Source organism: Cimex lectularius, unplaced genomic scaffold (assembly GCF_000648675.2).
Source record: "Cimex lectularius strain Harlan isolate CLEC.00 unplaced genomic scaffold, Clec_2.1 scaffold42, whole genome shotgun sequence".
In the NCBI taxonomy this organism is placed as follows: Eukaryota; Metazoa; Arthropoda; class Insecta; order Hemiptera; family Cimicidae; genus Cimex; species Cimex lectularius.
The window spans coordinates 293,007-314,418 of NW_019392754.1; the positions used below are offsets into that span (position 1 = coordinate 293,007).

Here is a 21,412-nt window from a genome sequence, read left to right on the forward strand (position 1 = left end):
GACCATCGTAACATAGATTGCTACACAGATGGTTCACTTATCAAAGGTAGAGGGAGTGGTGCAGGAATTTACATACCAAAATTAGGAATCAGCATCTCCTCCCATCTTGGCAATAACACCTCCGTTTTTCAGGCGGAAATCTGGGCCATCAATGTGTGTTGTAGAACACTGATGGAAAATAAAATTATGGGAAAAGATATTAAAATCTTTTCTGACAGTCAGGCTAGTCTTAGGGAATTACAAAAAGATTTGTCAACCTCACGACTAGGTGACCCTTATTTGGATACCTGCACATAAAGGACTCCAAGGCAATGAAAAGACGGATGGCCTAGCCAAAGAAGGTTCTAATACTGCGTTTGTCGGGCCACAACCGGTATTACCTCACTCTGTGAGCACAGCGAAATAGAGTATCAATTTCTTAGGGAGTGGAATTTATCCCCCGGAGACAGGCAATCGAAAGAGTTTGTAAAGTTGATCAAACCAGCTGAATCAAAATGGCTATTCTCTATCTCAAGGAAGGGAATTAGGAGACTGATAGGTATTCTGACGGGCCACTGCCCACTGAGAAGACACCTCTTCATAATGGGTATCCCACCAGATCCCTTTTGCCGCTTCTGCGAAATAAAAGAAGAAACGGCAAGGCACTACCTCGCAGAATGTGATAGGTTTGCTAGGTCTAGATTTGAAATCTTTGAAGGAGAGGACTTTGAGGGGGGCAAATCACTCCCCGAGATAAAATGGTCCAAAATCTTGGGGTTTGTGAACCAGTCCAAGAGGTTTATGCAGGACACGTGAGCCGACCAAGTCCCGGACCTTTTAAGGACGAGGTACGAGTCTACCCAGGCATTTAACCCCTCGGGTCTTGGTCGCCCACCCTGCATAATATATATAGTCTAGCGAGTAATCTTTAATGCCACTCTTTCTTAGTCTTGTTTAGGGATTCGAAGTCGAAGTCAAAAACTTAAATATTATATTTTGGTTTTCATTCCACTCTTCCTGCAAGGTGACATATAACAGGATCTGAATTAGGCAAAAAGATAGCCATACTATCAGCATATATAGGCATAACTGTTATAAGAAATGTATGTTTATCGTGGGTGTAAATTGAATAGGAATAGGGAGAGAGTGCATGACTCTCGCCTGAAAATATCTTTTCGAAAGATAGGATTTGAAGATAAGATAGTAGGTTTGGGAAGGAATGACCTTGACCTTAAACAGCAGACCATCGTGCGATACAGTTTGCCACATGCGCGATGTCAAATGCGCATCGTTTTATCTTAAGGAAAATGGCGATGTTCTAGAAGATGATGTTCACTGTACAGTGGAGCGACGGCTAGAAACCTGAATACTTTGATTCATCGACTTACCACAGGTTCAGAACAGCAACTACAGCTCTTACAAGGCTACAATTACAACATTGTACGGCCGAAAGGCAAAGTCAATTTTATATCGTCATTATTTCATTAAATCTATTAATAAATATAGATTTACTTAAAACGTTGTTTTACCTATTCTCCTGACAAATGGTAGCATAGCGTGCTAAAATGATAGCGTTTTCCTTGATCGTCACCCATCTCGGCGTCGTTGCGCCAACTTTCAAAACGCACCGCCATTTTGCAAAATGTATTCCTTCCTTTTTGAAAAGAGCACATTTTTCAGAGAGATTTTCCAAACCGACGGTTATCGGCTCGCAGAACGAACTGAAACGACATCGTTGAGGGGGTTGTCAGGTTCAGGAATAGTTCGACGCGCTCACCTCACAAATGGGACCATGCCCATGTCGAGTTTCACCCCTGAGACTATCCCTTTGGACCTTAAATAATCGACGAACTTAACTCCTTCGTCCGTTTCCTGGCCGATGGTCTCTGGGCACAGAATCACCCCTGAAACGTACTGTTCTATGCCCTCTGTTTTGAAAAGCAACTGTCGCCACTGTCTCCTTGTCTCCTCGCCGTCCTCGATCCCTATTTTCTATAAATAACTTCATACATTATACGTCTTATATTAAAAATATTAGTGTTGATTTTACATGAAATTTTCTCGACATAGACGCAATGGATTCATCAGCTCCCAGGATGCCTTTGCCAGGTTGGAACAAGTGTTTTGCGATTTTGAATAACTCTTCTTGGAGAAAAGAAGGCGGGCTGTTATACCACGTCGTCATACTAAATGTTAAAAATTATTATTCCTCTCAAACATGAGATCTAAATTTATCTAACCAAAAATAAAATAAATATGGTGTGGTTTGTCGTAAAATTATGTAAAACTTTCATTACAAGGAAAAAATTTTATAAAGTTAAAATCACTTTGTTTAAAAATAAACACTTTTTTCTTTTTCTACACATTTTTCCAATGTAGAGCCAATTTTGTAATACAAAAACTCACAGATACAGTTTAAAGAAGAAAAAATACAGAAAACGTTTTTCTAGGCCTGTGATTTTTACAATTTTCTCTTTAAGGAGTTGCGTTCGTTTTTCTTAACAAAAAATGCATTTTTTAAATATATTTATAATTTAAAAAACTCAAATATACAGGGTGTCTCGTGAACAGCCGTCATACACGTCAAATTAATTTTAAAAAGTCCCTATTGTCCAAAATTTGATTTTTCGAGTTGCTTCAGTTTAAAGTTGTTGTTTTGTTTTTTTTCGCAAAAGCCCCCGTATCTCATAAAATATTAATCCAACTGTAAATTTTATTAAATCAAAGGAAATAGCATTAAAAACCCTATGAATTTAATTTTTTATTGTAACCTTAAAGCAAAAAAATCAGAGCTTCAGAAAAGTTGGTTTAAAAAAAATTAGTCATTAAAATTGTTAAACTTCTATTAAAAAATAACAAAAATAATACAAAGTAAAAAAAATGGTTTTGGTAGAAAATTGACCATAAGAAAAACTAAAAATCTTCAATAAATTAAATAAATGTCCACTTTTGGATAATGCAAGCCTGACATATTTTCCTGACAGATATTATTAGATTTTACTATTCTTAAGTTATTTGATCAATTTTTTATGTTAAATTTTCTATCAAAGAGCATTTTAGTCTGCTTTTTAGAAGTTTCAAAATTTTAATGAATATAATTAATAAAATAAAATAATTTAAATAAATTGAAAACAGAGAAATCTGCAATGAAAAGATGTCAGGCTTGCATTCTTCAAAAAAGTGGACATTTGTTTTAATTTTTTTTTAATTTTGTATCACAGAATCTTTTTTGTTTATTTTGTATTACTTTCATTGTTTTTAATAGAAGTTTCAAAACCTGACTAATTTTTTTAAACGAAAGACTTGATTTCTAGAAATTAATCGTTAATTTTACACTGGTGATAACTGAGCTTTGAAATTAAGTGCACGTGTTTGAGACAACATTTCTGTAAGCGCCAAATATGTTTCTATTTATAAAACTAAGAAAATCTTACTTATACTTTAGACGAGAAGTTTGAAAATTCGTGAAAGTTCACCCTCAGATTTTGCATTGTGTTTCCTTAACCAATCGAATTTACACTAGGATTCATACATTATGAGATTCAGGGGTTTTATGGAAAGAATTTGTGGAAGGATGGACAACTAATTGAAATAGTGACGTAAGTGGGACACCCTGTGTAATGAAGAAATCGCCTATGTGACTTTTTTAAATAGTCTCTAATAAACTAGCAAAACCATCGAACATACAATGATCACAATACATGCTTAACATACATAATTAACCGAAGAGGGGTTCCCATAAGGAATAGTACAAGCCTTATGGCCACTAGTAGTAGATGACCTTTTACATAACGGGCTTTAATGTACCAGAGTACACATCATAACAATCAGAGGTAAACTCGGACTGATCGAAATATTGCAAAATCCTTGACAAAAATCGAAATAAACCATTCCAAGACATCAAATCAGGAAGAAAAATAAGATAACTCGTACAACTATATCCCTGCGAAACCTAGAAATCAATCAATATGAAAGTGTTTCAGTAAGAAAAACTTTAATGTTTAACGGTTAAGTAGATAGAACAGACTCTCTTGAAAAGGAAGTCTTAACAAAATTAAAATCTATCGAATAGAAGTTGTCTTAATAAAGAAAATAGGAAAAAACCAGTTGTTCGTACCAAAAACGGTCCTTACCCACTAAAAGAAATGGACTAAATTCATAAAAGGATGAAAATCTTTTCGAGATCAAGAATAAGATGGATTCGGAAGGACTTGGTAGACCAGCTCCTTTAACTTATTCAGTATCCCTTTAAACACTTGGTCTGGTGTCGTCGTCTGTAAGAATAGGTTTTGCGACGTTTTTGATACATTTAAAATTTAAATTTGATTGTCTTAGATCTAAGCCGTCTCTCACTGACTGATTCTTCCAAGTCATTGAAGGCCACTCCCTCTCTTCGTATGTTCCTATCCATGCTGGTGTCGCTCAGGGTAGCGTTCTGGCCCCTACGCTGTACCAGGTTTTCACAGTTGACATGCCATCTCATCCCGAAACCACCACATTCACATTCGCAGACGATACGGCAATTCTCTCTAGCAACTCCGACCTTGTCATTTCCACTCGAAACCTCCAACAACACCTCATANTCCGAAAATGTCATCACACTGCAGGTAACATTAGTTACAGTGAAAGTGATAATGTCACACGTATCAATTGAACAAACAATATTATTGTAACATTGGAGTAATACCAATGGGTGTTTTCTCCACTCTTGGTTTTAATTTTGTTTTGTTTTAATTACCTTTCTCACTGTTACTTATTACCTACTTTAAGGTAGTTGTAATGTACAACAAATTATATAATAAAAAATTAAAAAAATTACTACAGCCACTGACCGCCAATAAGGTCACCAATCACCATTAGCCTTTTTTAGGTGTATGGCCTTTCGTCGACATTTAACCGCTGACCTGTCCAACTTCGACTATCATACGTTATTTGTTTTTCGAGAAAAAGCTTGGACTTCTGCTTAGTTAACGAAATGCTTTTCGAAATCAATCACATCACAAAAGTGAAATAATAATACTATTCAATTAATTAAGGCTTTAAATTGAGATAAAAAAAGTCAGTGTCACGAGCGGGATTCGAACACACGACCTTCGGCTTGATACGCAAAAAGGGGGGAAAATTCAAAAGGTGAGGTTGAGATGGGAAGTTAGTGCCCGAGGGGATCGAAGTCACGATAGCTCAAGTGGTAGAGCAGCGGCGTATTTAGCCGAAGGTCGTGGGTTCGTATCCCGTTCGTGACGCTGACTTTTTTATCTCAACCAAAACCTTACATACCTTACATAAAGAATAATAATCGCTGGTTTTCGAAAATCACGACATTCTGCAGTCTAACTGTTTTTCACTGAAACTGTACAAGTTATCGTGTGATTCTTTTTTTTTCCTTAGTCCTTGTTTATTACTGTTGTTTATTCTGTTACTTCATATCGAAAATCGAATCCAAAATACGCCCTTATTCAAGTAGATTTTCCAAGGCATCTATGATAGATATTTAAAAAAATTTTTTATTTTCAGTTTTAATAATTTCTTAAATATTTTGATGAATTTTTTTAAGCATCATGGAAAACTAAATTTTTAAAAATTGGGTAAAAGTTTGGTAAAAAATTTTGACCTTCTACCATTTTTTCGATCGTGTTTTTATCGGGGATCGAAGTCACGATAGCTCACTAGCTAGAGTAGCGGCGTATCAAGCCGAAGGTCGTGGGTTCGAATCCCGCCCGTGACACTGACTTTTTTATCTCAACTTATAACCTTAATTAATTGAATGTTATTAATTGATCAAGCGGACCACGAAAAATAGTGAATTTGGAAATAATAATACTATCAGATAACCAGACAGCTTTAAAGGTTCTTGAAGACCTAATCAACTCAAAACATGTCTAGAACTGCCTAAATACCCTCAGAAACCGGGATCTACAAATAGTCTACGTAAATTAGGAACATGAGGGAATTTTGAAGCAGTCAGATGTGCTTAATAAAAAGGGGACCTTCTCAAGGGGAGCAACCAAATTCATTTTGTGCCATAAACCATAGACACTAAAAAAATTACAATCTTGGGTAACTCAGCCAATTGGTCAATTTCAATGAAGTAGGCTGTAAAGGTGATTATCTCAGCTTTAAGCAAAAATAAATATTGAACGGGCTCCAGCTATAAACCACCAATAACTTTTTTTTAACCACCATCAGCTTTTTTGTGAAAATTTTGTTTTGGCACGTATAATTGACCTTTCGTTCACATTCAACTACTGACTTATTCGACTTCGTCTGTCGCTCATTATTCATTTTTCCAAAAAAAAAAGTTTAGGTACGAAACCCTTTTCCCATGGCTTTTTGATTTTTTCCACAGTTCTTTAAATATATAGAAACTGTGGTTGCACTTTTATGCAGTTGTGCTGAGAGTCCTCTAACAGTGTGATAATGATTTTTGTTTCAACATGTCGGAAAGATGATTGTCTCTCATATAAGCAAAAATATTGAATGACTTCAGCCAAAGGCCAACATTCATCTTTTATTTTCAGTTATTTTTTTGACGACATACATGGTTTTTTGCCCACCAAGCATAGAAAAAAAACTCTAGAGGCTTTTTGACTTTTCCCATATTCTTTAAGTGTCTTTAAATAGTACTGTTCTTTCCTTCAGGTGTGCTTAGAGTCCTCTAACAGTTTGATGATGATTTTTCTTTCAACATGTCGGAAAGATGATTGTCTCTCATCTAAGCAAAAATATTGAATGACTTCAGCCAAAGGCCAACATTCATCTTTTATTTTCAGTTATTTTTTGACGACATGCATGGTTTTTTGCCTACCAAGCATAGAAACAAAACTCTAGTAACTTTTTAACTTTTCCCATGTTCTTTAAGTGTCTTTAAATAGTACTGTTCTTTCCTTCAGGTGTGCTGAGAGTCCTCTAACATTTTGATGATGTTTTTTCTTTCAACATGTCGGAAAGATGATTGTCTCTCATCTAGAAAACAGGTTAATAAAAGCGACTTGGACGAAAGAAATTAACATTCAATTTGTAATTCAAGATATTAATAAATACGACAGTGAATGTATTCTACTCCAGTTATAAAAGAACGTGAAAACGTATTAATTTCGCATTAGTCAATAGATAAACAACGATTCAGTTTTGATGAATGAATCCATTTTTTTTTAAATTATCAAATCGAAGGAAAAAATGCCAATTTTTTCTAATTAATAGCAAAAAAGAAAGATGTTTCAGCGGATGAACAGGTCGCGGAAAGTTCTAACGATAAGAGTTTCTATGACGAAGCAAGTGATATGATATCCATCGACATGCGCCGAAATTTTTGCTGATCCAAAATTAATTCTCTAGTATATATACTAGCCGGGGTGTGATATCACATCAGTAACCCACTGGGTTGATTTGTGTAAACTGCTAATTAACAGTGACACGTCAACATGTGGTCAACAGTTCTCCTTCTCACCCTCGGTAAGTAGTTTGATAAAGTAGCATATTTAAAGATATTGAGTAACTTCGATCAATGAAAAAAAACAGTAAAATACATGACCTTTCCGATTAACCCAACAGTTTTTAAAAGCTTTCAAAGCAAGTTTTAATATTTTTAAAATAAAAACAGCAGAACTTTCAGCAGTAAAAGCTTTTTTCTTATAAGTATCAAAATTGGCATCGGTATAAATAAAATAACTAGGCGAAATATTTTTTTAAAGTCATATAAGAGCTTTTTTTTGTAAACTCTAGTTGGGGTTGGGTCATCTGTGCATGCTTGGAAAGTAGACAGCCAGTACAAATATGAGATCAGGGGAAGGACCGTCACCGGACTTCACCAGGTCGCGGACCAATACGCTGGTATGCTCATGAAAGGAAAACTCACCGTCCAACCCAAATCCGAAAATGTCATCACACTGCAGGTAACATTAGTTTCCCTTGAATCTTAGTGAGTTTGAAGCTAAGTTTAATAAAAAAACGAACTTTTTTTAAAGATCGGTCAAGCTCAATACGCCGATGTCCATGCGAACCTCACCGGGGGCTGGTCATCTTACATACCAGACAACAAGTTGAACTACCGTCAACTCCCCTTTTCCAACAAGCCTTTCGAACTTCACCTCAAGAATGGCGTCGTTGACAAAATGGTCGTAGCCAGCTCCGTCGCAACATGGGAACTTAACATGCTCAAAGCCATTGCAAGTCAGCTTCAGGTCGACACCCAAGGTGAACATTTGATGAAATCCAAAATCAACCAAGTACCCAACAAAGGCGACCATATGGGCGTCTACAAGACCATGGAAGTAAGTTCAAAAGCCGCTTGGAAAATTAAATAAAATTTCAAAATAATAACATTCAACGAACACTAAATTTGATCCGTAGGACACAGTGACAGGATTGTGCGAAACCATCTACGATGTCTCTCCTCTTCCAGAATACGTATTGCAAAGCCGCCCATACCTCGCTCCCCTTACTCACTACCGTGGAGACGGACAGTTTATTGATATCGTGAAAACAATGAACTACTCCAACTGTGACCAACGTGTGGCTTACCACTTTGGCATCTCTGGATTGACCGATTGGGAACCAGCAAGCAACCAGATGGGAACTTTCATGTCCGTGAGTATCACGCAATGCCGACAATTCCATTATAACGTTTATAACAACTAATGATAACGTCATTTTTAGCGTTCGTCCCAGACCAGAGTCATCGTTTCAGGATCCCTCAGCCATTACACCATTCAATCTTCGGTCACTACCAACAAAATTGTCTTGGCTCCACATTTGTACAACAGCCAGAAGGGAATCGTTGCCAGCCGCATGAACTTGACACTCGAAGCCGTTTCGCAATCGGGCAACGTACCATCGGTCCCCAACCCGCGTACCGTCAAGAACCTCGTGTACGAATACAACGCGGCCACAGAACAGGAAGACAAACAAAACCATAACGCTTACAAGGTATACAACAGCCGTGAAGAAACCTCCAGACCTTCTTCATCGTCATCGTCTTCCTCATCTTCTGAATCCTCAGAGCATGTCCAATCCCCCCTCAAAAAAGCAACAAATCCTCAACAACCAAAAAGGAATCGTTCTCGACGATCTGTTGGACAGAAAGAAAGATCGGGTAAAACCCAACACTCCTCCAGTTCCTCAAGCTCCAGTTCCAGTGAATCACAAGAAGTTCTAGGACAAATGAAAAAAGACCAAAACAAGTACTACTCGTCTTCCAGTTCGTCCAGTTCCAGCGAAAGCCATAGTTCGATTAGCAGCAGTGAAGAATACTGGCAACCCGAACCTCAATTGAAAAACGCACCCAACTCACCTTTCTTGCCTTACTTCATTGGATACCAGGGTAACTCGATCCAAGCTGCAAGACAGGTAGATGTCGTCCAGCAAGTACAAAAGCTCGCTCAACAAATAGGATCCGAAGTTCACAAACCAAATGGCCTCACCGGTGAAAACACTTTGTCCAAATTCGTCATTTTGACCCGTGTTCTTCAAACAATGACCGTCGACCAACTTAAACGTGCCACTGAACAACTCTACTACCCATACTCCAAAGCATCACCTAGGAGCACTTCTGATGCCGAACGTTATCAAGCATGGGTTGCCTTCCGTGATGCCATGTCACAAGCCGGAACCGGACCTGCTCTTCTCTGCTTAAAGGAATGGATCAACACCGGAAAAGTACAGTATGAAGAAGCTGCGGAACTTGTAGCAGTATTGCCACAAACAGCCCGTTACCCAACCAACGAATACATGAACGCATTTTTTGTAAGTAAAATTTTACTATTACCTGCATCTCTTGACGAATGAACTTTCATAACGTTATGTTCATTTATTTTTACAGGACTTGGCTACAAGCGAAAAGGTTACCAAACAAAGATTTTTGAACACCAGCGCCATTTTTGCGTTCACAAGTCTCGTAAGGAAAGCTCAAGTCGACAAGGCTACTGCTCACAACCGTTATCCAGTCCACACATACGGGCAACTTGCTCTCAACAACACAAAGGATGTCGTCGACAAATACATTCCATACTTAGAAAAGCAGCTCACCAAAGCCATCTCGCAAGGAGACAGCATTAAGATTCAAGTATACATCCGTGCCCTCGGCAACACAGCTCATCCCAAAATTTTGTCCGTCTTTGAGCCTTACCTCGAAGGACAAAAACATGTCTCTACCTACCAAAGATTGACCATGGTCGCTAGCTTGGACAAAATGACCAGAGTGTACTCAAAACTTGCACGATCTGTTCTTTTTAAAATCTACCAGAACACCGGAGATGCTCCTGAAGTACGTGTTGCTGCTGTTATGCAGTTGATGAAGACTAACCCACCTGCACAATTATTGCAACGTATGGCTCAATTTACCAACTCCGACCACAGCAAGCAAGTCATTGCCGCCGTGCAAAGCGCCATCAAATCCGCTGCTCGCCTCACCACCCCAGAACACTACGAATTGTAAGTTTTTAACAAAAATAGCTTTAAAAAGTTGTATTTAACATTAACACCTTTTAGGGCCGAAAGTGCTAAATCCGCTGTGAACTTGTTGAACTACCGTGACTTCGGTGTACACTACTCTACTCATTACATCCGTAGCTACATCGTAGCACAAGAACAACAACACGGTCACCTTTCATTCAAAACTGACTTCACTACCATTGAAGGTGAAGACAGCCTTGTCCCCAGCTCTCTATTCTACAACTTCAGGAAAAACCTCGGAGGATTCAAGCAAGGACAATACCACGTAATTAGTGAAATATTTTTAATACCATCCCACTTAATCAATTAACATACATCTATCTATCCATATTTTCAGATGAGCTACATGACCTCGAGCGCTGATGAGCTTATGGAATTGCTTTCAAACCAATTCACCTGTGATCATTGCAGAAAATCCAAATCTAGCCACTCTAAACCTGACAACACATGGTCATTCGAGAAAATCGCCAAAATGTTGAATGTCGTCGTTGACAAGCCCGAACAAGTTGAAGGAAACCTTTTCCTCTCGACGTTCGGTGGCAAACGTTTCTTTCCTTTCGACAACCACACCGTCGAACAGTTACCTAACAGTGAGTTCTTAGTCTACATTAATGTTAACGCTTTTCTCCATAAGCTTACTTCTGACTCTCCATTCTCTTCTAGTCGCGAAATACGTTGCTCAGTCTGTCCGACAAGGTCAACACTTCAACTTCACCAAGATGTACAACCAGGGTGGTTTCAAAATCGGATTCCCCACAGCCATGGGTTTGCCATTCGTTTACACCTACGACGTTCCCACATTGGCTTACCTAGGAGGTGAAATGCGCGCTCAATCACATCCCGATATCGCTTCATACCCAAAGAACGAAATCCCCGTCCCCAAAACTGTCAACGTTACCACTGACATCGAATTTACGTAAGAATTCATTCTTTGATCAAAGACAGAAACCGTAAACGATAGCAATTGCATAAAAGTTATTCTTCTTTTAGCTATGTCGTCAAGACACAAGGAAAGATGGGATTCGTCACACCTTTCAACAACCAACGTTACATCGCCGGTCTTCAAAAGAACATCCACCTACATCTTCCCATCCGTGCCAGTGTCGACGTTGATATCGAACACAACAAAGTTTGGTCCAAACTTGAGTCGTTTGAACAAAACCACAAGCACAAGCTTTTCGAATACAGTACTGTCGCCTACACTGCCAAACACGACATCCTCACCTTCACCCCAGTTGTCGATTGCCCTCACGCCGAACATATTCACGTCAGACCCGTTCAAAGGGTACGTCTTAAATCATCAATGTTTTATACTTATTTGATTATTTATTTCATCTTTATTTTTGTTTCATGATTCTAGCGGGAAACTACAATTGGACAAGAGAGTACCGGATTCGCTTTCGACGTCAAAGCCGAAACTGAGCAGAAGTTTTACGATTTTGCCACAGTGTACAATGCACTCAAACGTCATGACCCACTCTCGGCTCTTGTTTATGGACACTTCGAACAATCTATCAACAACAACAACTTCACCGTTGTCTACAACCCACAACGCTCTACCGCTCAATACGCAAACTTCACCTTTGTTTACGGCAAAACTGGACACTCCGCTGAAAAGGGCGTACACTCAAGCCACAACAAACACAGGGCCGCCAACGTTAGGAACAGCGCTGCCCAATCAGACTCGAAACCCGACAGCCTTGAACGTCAAGCGCAGTTCCTTCAGAACGCCGCAGCTGGAATCCAAGGTTGGCTTATTTTTCAGAAGTTGACGAACACAAAAATAACTAATTTTATACATTACAGACTACACCGCACATATGGTCGATATGTCAGTCCAATTCGAGGGTCAATCCAAGGCTAAGTATGTTGCCACAGCTTCTTATGCTAGCAGCCCTGTTTCTGACAAATCACGATTCCTCTTCTTCGTGAGCAAGACTCCAGCCAAACAAACCTACACCACCAAACCATACGAGGTAATTTAGTTACTTTTCTCCTATGTACACATAAATTCACATTAATGACCTAAAATGAACGATTACTTTCTAGGCTGCACTTGAACTCACTGCAACTACACCCAATGTCCCACTTGTCAACTACAAAAAAGCTATCGAAACCCAGCCTATTTCACAAATCAACGGTGAATTTTCTTTCGGAGAAAAGGCATCTTCAGGTGCAAAAGTTTCATTCCAAGGAAAACTTTCTCAGACCAACGAACGCCGCGACTTTGTTCGTGAGCACCCCGTTTCCAAACTTTGCGAAAGTGAAATGCGCGAAGGAAATTACATCCAACCGGCTTGCCGCAATGCTACCGCCTCTGCTAACTTCTTCGACCAATATAAATTCACCTTCCACTACGATCAGGTGCCACAAGTATTTAAGAACTTCACCTACAAAGCCTACGATCTCGCCCGTTCCTTCGCTTATCCTCATGTTATTGAAGATTTTATTACCCCTAACAACAAAGAAAACGAAGTCGAATTCCACGTCAACTTCGAAAGAGATCTTAAAGCTGCTAATGTCTCCATCCATTCTCCACTCTTCACCGCCCAATTCCGTCATCTCCCTGTTAACCGTTGGGTAAGACCAGTTGTTGTTTTCCACCCTGAATACAACACCGCTGACCGCCTCGGCCAAACCTACTTCCGTGCTCAACAATTCCGTAAGTAACGCGATTCATACGGTATTCCTTTTTGTAAAAGTTGTAATTGAACAACTCGGATCTTCTCTTATTTTCAGCAACTTGCGTCGTTGACAAGAACTTGGCAACCACCTTCGACAACAAATCATTCCCCGTAAAACTCGGCGATTGCTGGCACGTATTGGCTCACTCTCTAGGAGTGTCTGCCCACGACAAAGAAGACAAATACTTTGCTGCTCTTGCTCGCGAACACGAATCTGACAAAAAGGTATTTTTCGCATGAAATTTATAAATAACTGTTTGAATTAGCATTTTCATATAAATTTTGATCGGCAGGAACTCGTTCTCGTTTTTGGAGAAAATGTCGTCGAAGTTAAACCTACTTCCAGCTCTGACAAAGTCGGAGTAGTTAAGGTCAACGGAAAGACAGCCGAATTCACCCAAACCAAAGTAGCTAAATTTGAAGACAACTTCGGCTACACTTTCTTCCAAGTTTACGCTCTGCCAACTGGTGCCGTCAGGATGTACTCTCCTCTCGTCGGAGTCGAAGTCGTATACGACGGAGCTCGCGTCAAATTGCAAGTTTCCAACGCATTCCGTGGACAACTCCGTGGACTTTGCGGAACGTTCAACGGCGAAGACTTTGATGACTTCACTTGCCCCAAAAATCGCATTCTGAAAGACCCCTACCTTTTCGCCGCCAGCTACGCTCTCGCTGACGAAACATGCCAAGGACCAGCCAAGACTCTCTTCCAACGCGCCATGAAAGAGAAAGCTTACAAAAAAGTTATCTCGCTTGGAAACGTCATCAGCGAAAAAGAAGCCGGTCGCAAACTCCAACAGCAAAAAACCTCAGTTAAGAACGTCGAACAAACATCCACTCATCGTATGATCAAAATAATCGAACGCAGCGGCAAAACTTGCTTCAGCATGGAAAAAGTTACTGAATGCAAACCCGGTTACAATACCTCCAACTACGTAGAAAAAGAAGTTAACTTTTTCTGCCCTGACAAACCTACTGCAGACCGTTGGGTTGAAGTCATCAAAAAAGGAAATAAACCAGACTTCTCCCAGAAAGAAGTGCACCACAAGGAAGCTGTGATGGTTGCCAAAAAATGTGTAAAGAAATAATCACTTTTGATAATTATTTAAAATAAACGCTAAGTGCCTGTATACTTACTTCTTTTAATACCATGCCCTTTTCATACCAATATTTTACTGTTTCTGTTATAAATTTTATAGTTTATGAAGTTTATGATCAGCAGGACGAATATTTTTCACGTTTTATGCTGACTATCTACCAACCATACGTTTCACGAATCATCTACGACCATACGAATTCAGCAATTCAAACTGAAATTGCTTTACACAAAAATCTAGCCATCAAGAAAAGGTCAAAGCTGGATATCTGAATTACAAAAGTTTCAAAATTTTAGTTATCTAGAAAAATTTTGAGTTCATTTGGCTAACTCACAAACTTAATAAAATTTAAAAAACTTTTAAAAACACATAGTCAAATATATTTAGGCTTTGTTGAAACAAAATAAAATTCATTCACATACAAAAACTTTTTAAAATGTGAATAATAAACCACGAGAAGAAACCATTTTGAGCAATCTCTGTGATAAAGAATAAAAATTAACTTTAAGAAGCAATTGTGACAGGAATAACTGTGCATTTTTTGTCAGGAAGAAAATCAAACTGCCCTAGTAGTAAATAACAATAAGTTTGTAGGTTTTTAATAATAAAAAAGACTAACGTCCTCTTTGGGTTATGTTTCGCCTTAATAACCTCAAACTTTATGGAAGGGTTGCTGAGCAGATTAGGGGTGGACAAGGAGGCGAGCCCAGACAACGCAAACCCCCAAGCATTCCCCATTACACCAAAAATTAACGCATCTATCCTTAATTGTTATTGCATAGATCATCTGTGTGGTGTACATGCCACTGCCAAGTCCACACGTACCCAAATCTGGGATACTTGAAGTGATCCAAGCCTACTCAGTTTTATAAGGAATAGCACACTTTCCAAGGTAAGACTATAAGCTAAAGGGGTTCTACAAATGACCTGTTTAGCAGTGAAGGAAAGAATTCTTTTGCATCAACCCCCAAAAAAATTTTACAAAAACACCAGACCGAATCTTACGATCTCCAAATAATCATTAATTAAGTCACTAAATACCACACACACCTTTAAAAAAAGTTTATATTGTTATTCTGCTCCCAAAAAAAACATTATTGAGAAAATGAAAAAATTCTCAATTTTTTCATCTATGAGCGGCTGAGATTTTCATTTAAAATACATGTTAACGGTTGTAATTTTAAAACTACTCAACCGATGTACAAGAAAGTTTACAGAACACTATAAACCACATAATGCCACAAAATTGGCCTTTATAAATTCATTAATTCATACCATGGTTAAACAATAAAATGTTTGAGTGAACGATTCCATCCTTATTTTTCTCACTTATGACGACAAAACTTAATTTTGTTGACATGGGCGAAAGAAGAGAAAATCAACTTTGAAATTATTGTTAACTTGAACGTTGAATTTGGAAAAAAATCTAGAGGTGATATGATTTTTTACATTGGACATATCAGTGAAGAAAAAATCTGCGTAAAATAATCAGAATCAGAAATATAAAATAAAATATTAAAGTTTTTTTGGCTACATCCTTAATTTTATAAATGACATTAAATCTTAACTTTGTTGACAGGCTTAAAGAAAAGAAAATCAATTTTGAAATGATTATAATCTTGAATTTGGATAAAATCTAGATGTTTTATGAATTTTTAAGTGAAACACATGTAAATCGAAAAAAATTGCTACTGGTGAACCCAACCAAATTATTATTCTATGAAAATTTGCCTTTAAGGGCTTTAAAGAATACTTAAAATGAATATGAATTTGTTTTTGTTTTTCTCAAAAAAAAAATCTTTTTGGCCTACTTTACTGAAAGCCTTGTTTTCTTCTTATATATATAATCTCATTTAATATGATTCTATATATTATTTTTCTTATCTTAGATTTTTTTAACTCAACTGATAATAATCTTGAAATACATGCACAACAAAGGCAGAAAACCATTTTTAAAATATATACTACTTTAAATATTTTTTCTCAATTCTTAAAACCCATTGGAAAAATGCTTGGACACTTGTTTAATATTTTTGAACCTAGCATCACAAAAAAAAATTTCATTGAAATCTGTTCTACCATGTTCATGGTCGTTAGTTAGTCCTATAAAGCTTTTTTAAACCTCGTGCATAAACTCAAAATTTGTTCACCCTACTGGATCTTTTATTCACTTACCTGTAAATAAAATTTTATCTTGCGAAGGAATTTTGAGAGCAAAAAGTAAAAAATAAAAACTTAAATTTTGAAATTTCCAACAATTTTGACTGTCAAAAAATTAAATACATATGTTATTTGGAAATATAATAAATCCTACATTGTCCTAGGTTGAATATGGTGAAGAGTGGCAATGAAGAAAAAGCATTATTGTTTATTTTCCCATTTATTGAGCAGTTCAGTCAAATTTAATATAAAATGAAAATTAGCACACAAGTAAGAAACTTCATTTTAAAACATCTTTTTAGTTATTGTTGCTAAAGTTAAAACTGTTGCACATATGACTTTCGTATATAAACCATTTACATTTTTGTTATTTATCCTGCAAGATGTTAATGCAATTTCTTAATTTCTTGTTTTTTACAGGAAATTTGTATTTTAAAGAAAAAATTGCTAATCCCATCAGATAACTAAAAATAAAATAAAATATAGAAAAACTGAAGAAAAAGTACTTTTTTTTTTTTTTTCCGTTTGGTCGGTGAAGTACTTGATATTCCTCCGCTGACCTGTACTCAGACTAATCTAGATTGGGGTCGATGAAGTACTTTTATAAATATTCCGCCATTGACCCCAAACATACACTTATACGCTCTCACTGTTCGCGGGGCGATGACGTTATATTTCACCCTCACCCCTCACCATTCACGCTAATAAATACATGCACTCAGACAAAACATATACACATAAGACATATTATATGCAATAAAAAAAAACCAATTTCCCCAAAAAAGTGGAACAGGACCAAGAAACTCGCTGCATTGCTTGAGTACCATTTTCAGATTGGATGGCATGCCTACACGCTCCCTATAGGTAGCCAAGGCATGACATGTTTCCAGTATGTGGGACACATCGAGCAACCTTTCTCTGCATAAGGGGCACCTGTGCGGGCTTTGGCCCAAGAGCAGGTGCCCATGTGTCAACCGTGTATGGCCTATTCTTAATCGCGTAAGGACGATTCCTTGTTTCTGGCTCAGGTTGTCGGGGGGCCATCTACAAATCGTGCTCTTGACACGCAAAAGCCTCTCAGACAACCCGGTCAATACATTTATTATTAAACATAAGTAACACTTCACAATTTTTACAATAAATTTTAAGCATAGCAAATAGCCCTCTGTCAGAGTTTGGAATTCTTTTGATTATATCATAATTTAATGTATTTTACAATGGTAATATTAAAGATGATTTTAATTGACATTGACAAAAAAATGTAAATTAAAAAACGTATTTCTTTGTTGTAATACAAAGTAATCTTAAAACAAAAGAAAATAAAACTTAAAAACTAATATATAACTGTATAACTAATATATTTAACAATGAGCTACAAACTTACCAATTAAAGTAAGCCTCCTTATTAAGTTGTACCTGTATTCCCAGGCATTTCTTGCAAAAGCAATTAAAGGTTTACAGAGCCAGCCAGCACAGTAAACTTTTTTTCTTTCTTTTTTTTTATTTTGCCTCATATTGTTGGTGAGAACCCTTGCCACCCCAATGGTCTGCACCGACCGATCCAGGCCGCCCCTAAAAGGCACTACTCTAACCATTTATCATTCGGGTATACACCTAATACCTGTAGCATTGGAAGGATGTAGAAAAAAAGCCTTGGAAAAGTCCACAACCTTCCCGCTTCCCAGGGACTATTTGCCCTATGCATGTGGAGCACCTCCCAGAACGACCCAGGCTCCTCACGTCTTAATAGCTATTATTTGGTATATGGCGGCGAACATTCAAATTGTCGCCAAATCCCCTACTGCTAGAATATCCCATCGTTCAATGCGAGACAATTGGAAAAGAAAGATGCTCTATGAGGAATGGTGGGAGAGTCGGGTTTCGAGCGAGGAAAGGACGAAAGAAGTGGCCTGTGAGAGTCTGCGCAAACAAGAAAACAAGAAGTGTGTAATTTTTTTTTTTTTTTTATATCGTATGTATGATTTATACTTTTTTCAAAAAATTATATGAGCTCGTAGTTTTGGCCATAGCAGAATTAGTTTATATTTTTATTATTTTATTTTGTATATAAATCAAGATTGAATTTTTTAAAATAATAAAATATATTGGACTTTATAAGTAGGAAAGTATTTGTTTATTTTTTTAATTATAGAAAAGTATTTGTTTATTTTTTTAATAATAGAAAGAATTGTTTAATAAATAGGTTTATAGTGGAATTTATTTTATTTAATTTACCCTAACACTACAAAATTGGTAGCAGAGCGTCTGACCATTCAATTAGTCAGTGTTACGATTTACTTCTGATTATAAAGTAATTAAGTAACAATGGGAAAAAATAAAAAAAGTTCTACACAAATAAATACTCGGTCACAAACAAAAATTATAAAAGAAGAAAAAGAAAAATGGATGCAAAAAATTATAGATAATTTGATAGAAGTTATATTAAATAAATTGCAGATAACACAGGATAGTGATATAATGAAAGAATTGATTTTAGATATCAAACAAGAATTTAGTATGAAAGGTAATAAAGAAGTAGGTGAAACCGACAAAGACAGACGCAAATATTGATACCAAAGAGAATGTTCCACCAAAGACTGAGAACATTTCTGATTTACATAATAGGATCCACATTTCTAACAAATACACAGAATACATGTCCTGACTTTAACTTATTAGATCATGAAGAATCAGGTTCACAACAGGTTTCCACAGATTCAACTTCAGATAATGAATCCTTAGATTTTAAAAATAAGTCGAAATGCCATAAAAAATCAAAGTACAGGCCTTCAATTTATTTTCAATTAAAAATTAGAACAATATTTTAAATGCCATTTCATTTTCAAAACCTACAAGACTATTAAAGTTGAAGGGCTTTAGCTCTTATCAACTGAAGATTCGTTCAAACATAGATTTCCTCGCAACTCCAGACACTCAAACATAATATGTTGCATTGTCTCAGGTTCATCACATGTTACACAATTTTGGAAGGGTTTTTAACGAATTCTATTCAGATAACCCCCACATATGCAGTGGTTCAACTTAATTCTAATAATCGAAGAAAAAAGCCTTGATTCCCCTCATTGCAAAATCCCAGGAATTTGATGGGGTTTGGGAATCAAAAACTTAAAAAAGGACCTGTCTTATCACCATTGTACCACTTTTTCCATTCCTGTGGCAATTTTTAGTTAGGTTATTCAGAAATCGTGAGATGCGGTCTGGTGTTAGTTAGGGATGGTTTGATGATTTTTTAGTTAATACCCTCCTTATATTATATTTGGGTATTTTGACGTTTCTTCTTCTCAGCTTCATTTTCCAATGTTATGAACCTTATTATGCACTCCAAAGAGACCACCATGCGAACCAAATGTGCACAGAACAATGACAAAGCAAATTATGAAAATCACCCCTCGTTCAAATTGCGAGTAGAACATCTTTCCCTGAAAAGGAGATCCTTCTCCAACCAGGGCATATAATTGATAAATAGTAATTTTCTTCTCAGTTTGAACAACCACCTCAATTGACAAAGATTCAATCCAGAGACACTGCAGCCAAAAACACTGAATTCTGTATCTGACTCTATACAGAAGAAACTGCCATCCTCACAGATTCCTATCTTCAGTAAAAGTAAGAAAATCTGAGTTTTCTTCTGAGGCATATTGTCTACGGAAAGATCAAACTCACAAAAGTAATTCCAAGCCAAGATACCCCAGGATCAAAACACAGAGCCCTACGCCTTACACCCTGGCTACAGCATTTACCAATCAATGACCTGGAAGTGATAACACCCTCAAACGAAATTTAAAATGCAAGTAATGTACATAAGAAAATTAGTTCAACAGAGGATTCATTACTAACCATATAAGTAGGGGTATTTGTAGGGAGAGAAAATAATTTTTTTATGAAATACCTTTGAAACTTTTCCAAGACCTCATAGCAATTACAGTTCCAATTTTGATCTCCATAACAAATTACGTATCAACACAATATTATAAAACAGATATTTTGATTGCAAAGGAGATTAACCTTTTGTTTAAAAAAATAAAATAAATTAAATTAAATAAACACAGACAAGATTCTGTTTAGACCCAGCTTAGTCCTAGAAACTTTTTCATTCAGTCAAATATTTGTATGTTTTAACTATATTAGGGAGGGTGGTTGGTGGTCGCAACGGTTTAGGCGTTGACACGGCGCCCATCACTGTAAGGTAAAGGTCCCGGGTTCGAAACCAGTGGCCCTGCATTCGAACCCGACATACTTACAAATAACTTTTTTTCAAAAACACCGGCACTTCAAGGGTTGATATAACCTCTGCTGTTAACCCTCGTTAAATAAACAAAATATTAAAAACAAAAAAACACCTATTCAAGAACCTCTATAACACCACTTCTTGGTTGACTTCAGCCTACCAGCTTTTCTGAAGATCATTAGACTTTTTTTAGGTTAGAATTTTTTAGGTACAGAGTTTGATGTCAGTTTTCACGATATTTTTCCACTATGTTTATATTCAACGGAAGAGTAACTGGCTTGTAGGCTATAAGAAGATCTGCATGTAGTAATGAGTTATTTTTTATGTTTCTCACTATAACTCCTACTTCAAGGATTGATGGCAGATGGTACAAAGAAAAATGTGGGGCTAAAAAGGCAGCCTTGCTTTACCCCTGTGATCACTGAGAAAAATTTAGAAATGTCTTCTTTACTTATTGCGGAACAAACTGCACAGTCAATTTTATCAAAACATTGATAAGTTTACACAAAATTGTAAGCTTTAACATTAACTGGTTATGATTAATGAAAGCAGCCTGAAAGTCTAAAAAAAAGGCAATAAAATAATAGATAGAATTATATATAATTTTTTAATACGCCGAATCCATGGCAAATATTCCAGTTTTATCGCGCCACGTTTCCATTCTGGGTATGTATTGTCCTGCCAAGGCTTCTTCGTTGGCGTGCACCCGGTTCAAAAGTTCCTCCTGTGCTGTCAATACATTTTCCGGTTTACCCTGCCACAGTTGGAGAACAGAAATCTGAAGAGCGGGGCCA

General features: G+C 37.0%; 2 protein-coding genes across 2 annotated transcripts in view; one reads left to right on the plus strand and one right to left on the minus strand.

The window, feature by feature from the left end:
* LOC106673814 (fructose-bisphosphate aldolase-like) overlaps positions 1–16,475 on the minus strand; it is a 19,241-nt gene extending 2,766 nt beyond the window's left edge. The window contains exons 1-4 of the mRNA XM_014406107.1: positions 16,385–16,475; positions 2,030–2,165; positions 1,757–1,971; positions 1,509–1,700 (exon numbers count right to left, since the gene is read on the minus strand). Of these exons, the coding sequence (XP_014261593.1) occupies positions 1,509–1,700; positions 1,757–1,971; positions 2,030–2,164 (542 nt within the window). The 5' untranslated portion in view covers position 2,165; positions 16,385–16,475. The remainder of the gene's footprint in view (positions 1–1,508; positions 1,701–1,756; positions 1,972–2,029; positions 2,166–16,384) is intronic.
* On the plus strand, positions 7,321–14,244 carry LOC106673813 (vitellogenin-1-like). The gene is made up of 15 exons (XM_014406106.2): positions 7,321–7,431; positions 7,702–7,871; positions 7,944–8,249; positions 8,329–8,565; positions 8,635–9,720; positions 9,797–10,407; positions 10,465–10,693; positions 10,766–11,018; positions 11,092–11,344; positions 11,419–11,713; positions 11,789–12,176; positions 12,235–12,404; positions 12,478–13,090; positions 13,168–13,337; positions 13,406–14,244. The coding sequence occupies exons 1-15, from the start codon at positions 7,401–7,403 to the stop codon at positions 14,198–14,200; spliced, it is 5,607 nt and encodes a 1,868-aa protein (XP_014261592.1). The 5' UTR covers positions 7,321–7,400; the 3' UTR covers positions 14,201–14,244.
* Positions 16,476–21,412: the final 4,937 nt, after the last annotated feature.